Here is a 12863-nt window from a genome sequence, read left to right on the forward strand (position 1 = left end):
TTATCCTGAAGCTAACTTCTTGTTCTGCTTGCTAAAACAAAATAACCCTTCCCACATTTCTCACAGTTTTCTAACAGCAGTTGTAGAAATAACACTGCAAATTGTTTTAAGTATTTCTTGCTTACTGTGTTGCAGGTGAGCCTCTATCTGTGTCACGCTCTGAGCTAAATTTTAGGTCCCTTGACTTACTGATGACTGGTGACATCTGTAAAAAAAAAAAAAAAAAAAAAAAAAAAAGACAGACAATGGGGCCAACACATGTACATAGAAAACCCACCAGCTTCCTGAATAAGGAGAGAATATACCTCGTTTGAAAAAGAATGTCTATCAGCCATAAAATGTTAACTCCTATGTGGTTAAAAGCAAGGAAACAGTACCATGCTTTAAGAAAAAAAAATAAAATCTACTTGCAAATAAAATAAAAGACATTTTTCAGGTATGTGTAGAAACAAGGCTGTGAATCTGCTTGAAGTCAGTTTAAAATAAATGGTCTGTAAAGAATTAAGTTATTTCTGCTACTATATGAGTAAAGACAGAATGCTAAAAAGCCATCTTACTGCATAGTTTTAACAGGAGAAACGTCTATTTTTTAAGCCTGCAAGGTTCAGTCAAAAGCAGTTCAAATCACTCCAGGTAACAAAAGTCAGCATATTATAATAAAATAATGTAGCACTGGTGGGGCTAAGAAGAAAAATCTTCTACTTCACATATAAAATCCTTGTTAATACAGTAATAAACTTGAGACTAAGTCAATGGTAAAAGTAAACACAAAAGGAAGAAATAAAATGCCACTAATATGAAAATACAAATGAGTGCTGTAAAGGGAATAACTCAAAGTAATTAATACTTCCTTCAGCATTTATAATCTTGTGGTTCCTTGACATATACAACCATGAATTCACTTCACTTGCAGTCAAAACAAAATCTTTTTTCTGAAAGTCCCATGCGAATGATGTTGAATCAGGTTTTTTACTCTCCTTTTAGAGTAAATATTACAGAATCTCTACATTGTACTAATACTATAATCAAATATGGACCTTTCCGAAGAACAGTCTAGTACAATTCTCTTAAGTGCCACTACAGAAGACTGACTTCTGTTATCAAAAATGGACTGTTTTTTAATACTTTCAGATACTAAAACACAGAAAATTATCCTCGTTTTACAGTTAGAAGATTTATCCACTAAATTAAGCTGCCTAACTGAAGGTTCTAATGATCTGTTTTAAGAACAACTCATCATAGGCTTTAATATATTCAAGCTCAGCATTTCAGTATGACTACCAAGGCACACAACTACAGACATCAGAGACATTCAGATAGCTGTGTTCACCTGACATGGCAACTAATGAGAATTCCTAGGGTCTGCAGGGACAGACTCCTAAATCTCCAGAGTACTGTTTGAGTACAATAGCTTTCTTACCTCATTCCTACAAACTTCCAAACATGTGATGAGGCAGGAACTAGACAGCAGATTGAAGCACTGCCACTACCTTCTCTTGCCTCTCTCACACACTTTTGTGAACCTCTTGGCCCTCTCCTTGAACTACTTTTCCTGTCCCAGTGACGTGAGTAAGCAGTAGCAGTATTGAAGGAACAGGCGAGGTCAGCAGCAGATGCACGAAGGCAGTGAAGGAGCTGGTGCAACAAGGGGATGAAGCACCAGGAGCACAGCAAACGAATGAGTGGAGGCTTGGAAAATAGGCAGAAAGTATTTGGCTAAGGAGGTAGTGGTAACACTTAGACACTAAGAATTCATCAAGGACACGCTAACTTAAGGAGCAGGTCACACAAGTCTAGAGTATGGAGGGGCTGAAGAGGCTGTTGATCTCTTCTTTCTCCATTTCTAAACCTCTCGACCACTTGTTATGCATGGGCAGATCTTGCAGGAAGCTCCAAAGAGCTCTGCACTATTGTCACTGTGTCCGTACTAAGATTGAGCAAACCTAGTGTTGTAATGGATATGGTGTTAGCTGTTAAATTAATTCAGATTGAAGAGCGTAAATACTGGATTATTAGGGCTGTGTTTGCTTTAAAGAAAAAAGTTTCAGATAATTATGAATATCTGGAACTTTTCTGTTCACAAGAACAAATACTGAACAGAGAACAAAATAGGAGCTCCTTTGTACAGTGTACCAGTAATGGTGTTCAGTTTTGTTGTCACCCTTTGAAAGATACAGCCCACCAGAAGGAAAGGAGAACATCAGTTCATATCAGCTGTGAAAGCTTAGCTTTTCTGTAGTTTCTTTTGCTTTGTTTACTATTATAAAAATTGTAATAAAATATACACTTTCTTTTTCCAGAAGACTTGCTTGCTTTACAGCTCATTTTTTGATACTTAACAATGTCTCGGTGTTGCCACATAAGAAACAACCACGGCAAAACAATTAAATGCTAAATACACAAAGTATATCAGTTCCTGTCCTCTGCTGTAGAATCCACAGCAGGAGGTCAAGCACTAAACCTGTGCAACTTGTGGAAACAAATCAGACATATCAGAACACACTTCCTATCAAAACCTGAAGCAGAGGGCATATACATAAAGGAAATACTAGGGACAAAGTCTCATCCTGAGACTGCATTTTTGGTAGCGCTTTCCTCTAGGCTGTGCAGAGTTGTCTCTAAGACTGATGGTCTGCAGAAGTTCTCTGGTAGGTGGACAGAATGGTGCAGGCAATCTAATTAGATGATTCAAGCCATGACAGTAAATGCACTTGCCCTACAGCCTACTCTGCATGACAGAACTCTCCCATAGAAGTTGTTTCTAGAGAACTTGATCTAATTACAGATTCACTGGGTCACAGACAGCAAAACTGAACATATGCCTGTGTCTTTTCAGACTAGTCTTTAGGATGTTAAACTCAGTATTAAGTTTGGATTTTGCTTTCTATTACACAGTCCATGGATAAAAGATTTATAGTATTGTACTTAATTCCCCAGAATCATGTTGATGGCTCCTGTCAAAACCATTCTAACAAGTCAAGTTAGAGATAAATGCTGTGACACCACACCACACTGATTATTTTCTTTCCTGATATTCTGTACCCCTCCATACATTTCCCCATTAAATGAACAACTGACAGGGAGCTTTGCTAGTGGAATTACATATATTTCTTTTGCTATGACCTTCCTATTTAAAATGCAGTGAACTTATACTTGCTTTTTTCCCTCTCTAGTGTTCTTAAAGAACAAACCTATCAGATTAACCATATTGTAACCTTTATGTCTAACTGTATTAACTTAGTTGTATCTAGTAGAACCATAGCTCGGAATACAAGAGACATTGGCATGAATTTCTATCTTTCCCATAAAAACCAGCTAAACGACTGAAGTGTTTTGAACTAAGCCAACACTCACTAGCTTCTCCATCCATGAATGCTAGAGCCACAGGCAGAGAGGACTTTGCCTTCTCTAGTCTTTGAAACTGCAAAATCCCAGGACTGTTCAGGGCTAGGAGAGACAAACAGGAAATCTGGTGGGGTGAGAACTGTAGTCATGGCTCAACATTGACAAATATTGCGTCTCAGAAATCAAGTCAACTAGACAACTACCTGAGGGACAACAAACTGAAGGCAAAGAAGAGTGGAGGCAAGATACTTCAGAATGAAGCACTATGGTTTAGAACAGCTGTTTTCAGTCTTGAAGTCTTGGCCTCTGGGAATTTATCTGTGGTTAGAGCTTTGCATGAAAATTTGCATAAAAATAGTTCAATCCTGTTCAGAAAGAGGCTATGAGGACCCAGGGAGAAAACCATGGGGAAGAGAGAAGTTAGCTTGCTCCTGACAGCTATCTTAATAGTATAAATGTCTCGCAATAGTATTTTTGGTTCTGCTTGACCAGTTCAGTGACTCAGCCTGATTCTTGCTATCTTTAAACAGACCAATCATTTACAGCAAATGACTATGGATGTCACTTCATCTTTTTCCCCCAACAGATACTAATTTGCTTATAGACCAGATACCTTTTCTTTCAGTGATTCAAATAATACTATAGACACAGGTGTAAACATTTTTTGAGACAGAGCACATTAGGAACCACAGAGATGGTTTTGAAATTGAAAAAGAAAGAGCTACCAATTTACAAATAAAGCAGCACCACACATGCTTAAGAGAGAGTAATTAAATTTGAACAGTACAAACTGCATTTTAAAGGGGAAACAGAACACCTAAACCCAAGAAATTACAGAAATAAAAAGCTAAAACATATTAACATCAGGTAACATTTAAGGAAAATGTAGATGGCACCATAGTAACATTCCCTTCAGAAGGATTTCTTTGAGAATAAGCAAAATAATTAATATTTCAAAATTAGGACTTGCAAAGATGTATCTATTTCATAATTCCTATTCAACAGTTTATGTGGAAGACCACACAGCAGCTTTACAGACTGATTCTGGAAAAGCATAGTTTCTGTCAGCCCAGATGTCAAAGCCTTTAGAAAGACAGATGTGTAATCATACTAGGCATGAATGAAGCTCAGAATTATAAACTGCACTATAATACATTCTAATTCACTTGAATGTCATTTTTGGGTCTGCAACTGCTTTGAACCTTGAAAATAAACACACTTCATGACATGGTCAAAGTCTTTGGTTGGACTAGATGATCTTCAGAGTCTTTTCCAATCTAGATGATTCTGTGATTCAGCTCTATTCCTTGCAAGAGCTCCACTGTATTAATTTTTTAGTGTTTCCCTCATCAGCATTATCACATCTTTCTAGTCCCTCCTCTTCCTAAAAGATAATCACTGAAGTATTCCCCAGTAACCTGAAGAAAGGCACTGTTAAAGGAGAAAACAGAAACAGCACAAACTATAAAATATAAGTTTTTGATGAAACTAATCAAAGATTTTCTAAGTATTTTGGGAAACATTTTTGAGCATGTTTTCTATGCTTTTAAAATTTTTAGATCTAATAAATTTTGAGCCCAGAAAAACACCCAGATCGAAAGAGCTCAAGCCCAGGGGAAAAGCATCAGTTGCTTGGCAGGTTCTTTTCAGACATGCTAGGCTAAGTATTCAGAAAGTCTGACAACAACCTACTGTAGGGGAAGAAGAATAAGAACATGAATTATTTATGTGAAAGTGATAATCCCAAACTTTGTTTAAATATACATGGCATCAAGTTTTGATGATCTCTGGATAGATTATCCTAATTGTGCAATAATAATGTAGTTCTTGAAGGCAACTCTTTTCTTTTCATGCTTCTGACCATTATTTTATACCTTACCATAATTTTCCAAAGATACATATATTAGGAAGAATATTTTCTTACACTTTTAATGGAAATTTTAAATTACTGTTTTGTTCTAATCTGTTACTACTTCCAACTATTCTTTCATAATGTAGAATTGAGTATTTAACATTCAGAATCCAATTAGATGCATTTTATGTAGTGAGTGGTAGGTCATCTAAAATGATAAAACATATTCACAAGGTTTTACAGACAGCAGAACATTTCTGGCCAAAAAGACACTCTATTGACTCTGAAATAGCTTTGATTTGCCAGCATCTTGCAAAACCCAAATTTTGGTTTCTAATAGAACCCTATCTGAATTTCTGTCTCTTCTGCCTTTTAAGGAATGTGAAAACAGCATTTACTGGAGTAGACAGATGACAGGTCTATGCCTATTTCTTGGGATTTTTCATCAGTGCAGTGAGAACTTCACTCCATGAAATTTCTATTGGCAGTTTAGATGTATGTTGTAATTAAAGATGATTATGACCTAATTTTGTGGCTCAGGAGTTAAGTAACTCATAAGGCAGGAAAACAAGGTTTGCATAAATTTATTATGTTATGAATGCAAAGCTGATGGTAGCAAGCATTTTGAAAGCAGGTTCTTTGAACTACATTTTTTTTTATTATTTGCAAAGATTAATATTGGATTTTGAGTATTACACCCTCTTCTAATGTTAATGATTCCATTTTATTCACTCATCATAAAATTCTGATTATGAGCTAGATATGCATTTATAATATCTGCAGTTGGAAAACTATTTTTAATTAGACTATCTGGTATTCTCAGTAATTAAAACCTTAGTAGTATTCTACATTTTACGTGCCCTATTTAGTCCCATATGGTAGCAAAATCTCATGAGTAAATGCTACGATGATTTTCACAGTAACTGTGTTTTGCAGTCTTAACAGAGCTAAATATTCAAGTATTCCTCAAAAAAATCAGAAAGAGTAATAGATATAGCAGACCTGGATATAACCAAATATTTGGGAAAACATGCTTGTGGCCAAAAACCAAACACAACCAAAAATTCAGTTATATTTTCCTGCTTGTGGTAACAACTTAAGCAATAACTTAATTATTTGATATTTTTAGATTTTTTTAAAAAAAGCTTTATTTTTCTGCCAAAGCAAAAAACCGAAAGACCATATGGTATTACAAAATGAAGATTTTTCTTATTTCCCATGTAAAAGAAATTGGCATTTCCTTACATCAGCTCTTATACTGAAAAAAAAAGAAAGGAATAGGAAGAAAAGTTGCTATGTCACTGCTGCAACACAGGAACTGCCATAACCGATCAGACCCCTCAGTGGTCGTCTTAGCAGCTTTGTCTCAAAAGTATCTGGTATTGCCTAAAGCCAAAGTGATGTAGAACTTTCCTCCATTATGACAAACAGCTGAGTGACAATTTGTTTCTGCCATGCAGCACTTTGCAGCTTTTGCAAACCATTATGCTTCAAGGCATCGCAAGTCTTACACAGAGATCTGATTCACCATTTGATTCAACTCACTATCCTCTTGGTGATTTATTCAATCCTTATGTAACTTGAAATTAAAAAAAACACCAGCCAGATTTGTGTTTCCTAGTCATTCAGATGCTTCTGAAATCAACCATTACCTCAGCCTAAAATGTGTTATTAAAAAATGAATCCCTGAGAGTGTAAATTTAATAATGTCTTGTAGTAGCTAGGTTCACCAGGTTAACTAAGCATGGCATAAATAAAAATTTCCTTCTACCAATATTAGATGTGTTCCATTCCAGCTCAATGTTCCCTGATCTTGTTTAACAGCAGAAAGGGGAAAAAAAAAACAAAAGGAAAAAAAGAGTGTATCCAATTCACCTCTAGGTCATGTACTATTTTATAGACTGTCTTCACTGCTCCTTCTTTGCTAGTTTAATCTCATAAGTATATCCTTTTACACCATTTTTTTCCAGGATTTGTAAATGTTTCGGTACTTTTCTCTGGACTCTCTATGATTTTGTGGTGCCCTGAGACGTTGTGCAAGATAAAAAGGTACATATTTGCTTGGGTTTGGACTGTTACTGTACACTTTATTCATTATGCCTCCTGAGCTTCTGTATGTACCATATAGACCAGTAAAAGATTCAACTAATTATTAAATATGCCATCTATTTAAGTCAAAATTCCAGTAGAATCAAAGTAAAGAATATTTTGATGAACTATTACTAAAACTGAGTGTTACTAAAAAAGTGCTACTAGTAATACAATTATTGTTACAAAAATATGTCAACCATAGACACTTGAGAAAATATAAGCAATCAAAACTAATCAAACATTACTTCTCTCAAAGTTGAATAATAAAAAATGGTTGTAAATGTTAGTAACAGTAGTTGTTGCACATAAAGTGTTTTGATCCAGTAAATAACAAGATTGCTACTAGATTAAAACAGAAAAAAATGTGGATAAAAATTATCAAGTCTTTAATGATAGTAAGGATCTCAGCACTTCTCCCTTTTCTAATCTGGGTATGTGTGAAATGGCAACATACTCTCTTTGGGATACCTTCCTTGCCCCCAGCAACATAGAAAACAAATGAAAAAAAATGTTTGTGCTTTCCTGTAATGTTGTAATTTTTCCTGTATTTGTTGCAGTCTGACTTGACAGGAATATCTGGAAGTAATGAACCCTTGTCTGTCTTGGACAATGGTTTGGCTATGAATTTCTCAGCTACAAGAGGTAAAAGATACTTCAGATTAATTATTACTATTTGGTGTAGTGATTAATTCTGTTTTTCAAGTATAGCTAGAAACAAAACACATAGTAATTCGATTTATAGCAGTTGGCTTCAGTAAAACAGCTGGCTTCCACAAGGTTGCCAAGTGAGTAATCTGTACTCAATAATTTATTAAATGCTACCTCCCTCTTATTCACTTACTAAAACCAAAAAGCTACACAGAAAAAGGTTAATAGAAGTAGCTTTGAGTGTTTTAACCTTGAACATTGCAATATATTATGAAGCAAAAATTAGGTAAGTCACTGGAAAGAGAGAAAAAATTGCAACTAAGCAACAGCATACGTTTTGAGCTTTGCAAATCAGATGCAATATATTAGCTTCAATTTTAGAAAAGTACATGGAAAAGTCAAGTCATCTGAAAGAAATCTGAACAAAAGTCACTTTTAAAGGAGTTACATTAGCACCATTTGCCTAAGTGAACAGCTGTGGAAAGCACACTTAAGGATACAAAGATTCTGGAGTAAAAAAAAAAAAAAAAGTTGAATTCTCATAGTTATTGAACTTTATTTTGCTTACAAAGTATTCCGTGTTTTAAGACAATAATGAGTTTTAGTTCACAGAAGGGGAACATAAGCTATGCAAAGTTTCTAATCTCTGGAGAAGTGAGTCATTTGGCCTGCCTTGCACATAGCAGTATCTCTAAAGATCTGAAAAAAAGAAAATAAACAACAAACCCCTATTTTTTTCCTTGACTAAACACTGGCTGCTGTTTCTTTGTTCTTCTGTACATACTGTATTCTGACTGCTAACTAAAAATCACAGAAACAGGAATGCTTCTGCGTACAATATAGTATGTGATATGTAAACAACAACATAATGCCATATGCAACTGCAACCCATCAAGTATACAATGGGAGTGGAGAGACAGTAGATACAGTCAAGACAAAAGCCTTTCTTTCCTTTGCTCTTCCAATCTACCAAGTCTCTATAGTTTACCTTCCTGAGCAACCTACAAGAATGGTGCAGTCATACACATCAGAGAACCAGCAGCGACTTCTAAACAGAAACATCCATTGACAAGTATCATGTCTAGATGCAGTGTATCTCCTGGTCTGGTAGTAATGCTTTATGATCACATTGTATGTCTTTAATTAGGATATTATTACATGACTTTTTCCTAAGAGATCTGATAGATAAGGAAATTCCATGGCAGAAAATTTGAAGAAGCTGTAGGCAATGCATATTCCAAGAATGACAGTCAAGTGCCCAGAAGTATGTCAGGTTTTGACAAATCCATGTCATTATTTCAACCGTTATTTACATCAGGTAGCTGTGAGAGATACTTCTGTAAACCTTGGAGTCAATGGGGGATTTGCCACTTGTTACAATGGTGCGAAAGCAGGCAGAATATTTAATTGCCACATGATGGAACAGCTACTTCCACACAAGACAAATGTTAGACATCTGCTAAAAATCTACCTGCTTGCCTGGAATGAGGTTTACACACAAATTTCTCCCAAAAGGATTGAAAATTAATAGTCTATCTGGCACACATAAGACATACTCTACCACTACTTACAGAATCCTTCCTTTCCAATATATTACCTTATGTAGTGTTGGAGAATCTTCCTCTGCTTCTCTTGGTCCTTCAGGTAGGAGAGGAGCAAAATCCGGTACTAATCCTGAAGGTTGTTCTTCATATTCTTCTGAAAACAGGATCAATAATTCACCATTATAACAGTCATGAAAGAATTATGAAAGTATCTATTTTATGTGAAAATGATGACAATAAGATCTAGTCAAATAGAGGATGTGAACTGAAACCGTTGAAAAATGTTTGAAGTCAAACTTTGTAAGAATTTATCAAAATTTGCCCATTAACTTTTATTTATATTAGTACACTAAATTTAAATGTGATTTTTATATAGGTAATTATGTAAAATAAACCAAATAATTTACATGACTAAGAACAAAGTTCATACTGACAACAGTGCAGCTCCTACTTAACAAATATATCGTATGCATTTCTTTTGATTCAGTAACAAAATGGTCAGCAACTGAAACAACAAATTATACACCAGGGTTTTTTGGACAGTTGGACAACTGCCTCAAAATTATTATTTTTTTTTTTTAATAACAGGCCATCATTGAAGACCCTTCCTACAGACTGCTCTCAGGCTTATTTTGCAAGGAAGAAAGGAAGGAGAAAAAGCACAGGATGTGCAAGGGGAGGAAAAAGGGGAAGGGCAGTAGGTTAAGCTAACTTTAATTACCATCATCAAGTTAGCAGTGTTATGTCCAAGTCTGGTGTTTTTTCTTTTTTTTTTTTTAGAAAAGAGGCATAAATACTAGACTTTGCGTGAAAGACAGGGGGAGGAACTAGAAAATGGGAGAAAACATCTTGAGAAATATTGGGTTAAAAGATTTCTAAACACCAGTATAACTGATAGTTTGATAGTTTAGGAAGGCAAATGAATTTCTTGTAGTGTGCAACCACACAGTATGTCCATAAACTGAATACCAACAACTGTCAGGACACCAAATATCTTTACATCAGTTGACTCAGTAGGATGCTTACTATATTATTTGTTTAGCTTCATTTAAGGTTTGTCTCGATTAGTTTAATCAAAACTGTTTTAATGACAAGGACCTAGTATCAAGTTCAATATCCAGATATGAGATTTAACCATTACTGTTCTTTTAAAGCTTCATACTGAAATCCATTTATTTGGGAAATAAGCATTCTCCATTAGAATAGGGGGAAAATCCAGAGTTTTTACAAAAGTAACTGGTTAGATCTAACAGAGGTTACCTAAGAAAAACCTAAAATGTCTGTGTAATGCTTCAATGTGCCCTAAAACATTGCCAAGGAAGGGCATGAACCAGGTGGCTATATGTAAGAAGAGACAAGGAATCACTCCAGTTGACTGATAATTAAGCCAGTACTATAAAAGCTGGAATGTTTACCTAAGTGTCAGTACCTTCCTAAGTTAGATATGTCAACTTGCTAAGTGATTAGCTAACTTTACATAATATCTGCATCACAGTAAGTCATAGTCATGCCATCTATGTGCTACATAAATTCATATCTTCAAAACAATAAGTAGTGCAGCATGTTAAAATCTTGGACCATCAGTTAAACCCACACCGGTATACCAGGAAGACTGCAGTAAACTTACTTTCACCAGCCACATAATTAGCTGGAAAATAGCCTTGCTGTCCATTTGCTAGGCTGCCAAACCACCAGTTATCATTATCTTTGTATAACACTTGGATAATGTCACTGCGATGGATGGTTAGCTCATCTGATCGATGCGCTGTGTAGTCATAAAGAGCCACTACCTAAAAGAGAGATAAGAGCACCACAGCTTTATCACAACCATGCCACAGAGAAAAAAGCGCAACATTCACTTCCTCTTGCAGAAAAGCAGCTGAAACCAAAGCTGCACTTTGGTAAAAGCTGAGGCTGTCTCAAGTTTTGCTAATGGGATCAGGGGTGGTGGGAAAGCAGCAGGAGAGGCAAGATAAAGGACTGTGGGATTGTAGAAATGGTTAAGAACATTCAATTCACTAAGATTAGCTTCAAAACAGCAGCTGTTAGTTTTATAAGCAATTTACTTGTGAAGCAAAAGGAAAAAAAAACCAACAAAAAACCCCCCACACTTCATACATTCACTTTCTTAGAATTGTTACACCACCTTCAGATCCTATTCTGTGTGTGCTCATGAAGCATATGTGTTCGAATAAATACTTCAACAGTATGGCAGTTTTACTGAAGGAAAAATGTAGTACAAAAATATCATTGCAAAGTTTTGCTTTGATCACTCCACTTTTTTTTTTTTTTTTTAGAAATAAGGATTTGCATATACAATTTTATAAATATCTGCCAAAAATACACTTATATTCCATTTCACATAATAAATCCATTTGCCAGTGAAATACAGTGCATCAGTACTTTTCTGGAAAAAAGTGGTCAGCATCATGCATACTACATTGAATATATTGCCAGAAGCCTGCTTTCTACCCTGAATATGAAAGAGTCAAGTATAATTTCTTATGTATTTCCTATGTCCTATGAAGAAAAATCTGTCCTGATGAATTCAGAGCCGGAAAGACTGAAAATAACTGAACTGAAAGAATAAAGCAATTGCTCACTTCCCTCATCATAAGTGAAGAACAAAATTGTGACCTATTTTACACAAAGAACACTGCTTCCCTACGTATAATCTTCACCTCAGATTCCTCTACAAAATTGTAAGTAGAAAGGCCAGAAACAGGGGTTGTTAGGAGTGATAGGAGGTTATAGGGATTTGAAGGAGACAGCAAAGTTATTATGAAGATGGTGATTTGGAGAAAAAAAATTTCCTTTTTTTATTACTCATGCATGCATTTAAATTCTGACTGCTGAACTGTGCAGTGCTTTTCATATTTGTATTTCTAATTTGAGTAAGATGTCCTGTGAGTTATGTGTGTAAAAATATAGCCAACGTCACTTCTATTTTCATAATTCCATGTCACCAATTAAATAGATTAAATTGGTTATGAATGGAAAAAGATGAAAATGATTCTACCATTGCAAACTCTATGTGCTAATGTGTGAGCTGGTCAGCATCAAAGAATTAGTATTAGCATAATTCTCAGTAGACATAAAATTTATCTAAATATGCATTCAGTAATCCTGAACTTACATAAAGAAGCTAAACAGTGAAAAATCCTTCATCATAACTCTCCTCCCTGCACTAAGAAAGCTAATAGAGTAATTACAGGTGATGCTGACAATACAGATATTCTATAGATTAGAATGAAACTAAAACACACTAATGAGCACCATAGAGAAACAGTACAGAACTGGAAGCTCACATGATCATGTCCAGTAAGGGATACTTCTAACGGTGCCCACTTCAGTTAAGTGGCAACTGTTTTTTCCTTACCAAT

At 35.3% G+C, this 12863-nt stretch overlaps 1 protein-coding gene across 4 annotated transcripts in view; it reads right to left on the bottom strand.

Annotated features, from left to right (window-relative positions):
• AHI1 (Abelson helper integration site 1) overlaps positions 1–12863 on the bottom strand; it is a 95337-nt gene that overhangs the window by 7011 nt on the left and 75463 nt on the right. For 3 of the 4 annotated variants that reach the window (XM_026845729.1, XM_026845728.1, XM_026845731.1), the window contains exons 22-24: positions 11108–11270; positions 9534–9634; positions 126–205 (exon numbers count right to left, since the gene is read on the bottom strand). In XM_026845729.1, coding sequence (XP_026701530.1) covers positions 126–205; positions 9534–9634; positions 11108–11270 — 344 coding nt within the window. The remainder of the gene's footprint in view (positions 1–125; positions 206–9533; positions 9635–11107; positions 11271–12863) is intronic. The other variant, XM_026845730.1, reaches the window with a different exon arrangement.

This window comes from Athene cunicularia, assembly GCF_003259725.1.
Source record: "Athene cunicularia isolate RWA chromosome 3 unlocalized genomic scaffold, athCun1 chr3_part1, whole genome shotgun sequence".
Classification (NCBI taxonomy): domain Eukaryota; kingdom Metazoa; phylum Chordata; class Aves; order Strigiformes; family Strigidae; genus Athene; species Athene cunicularia.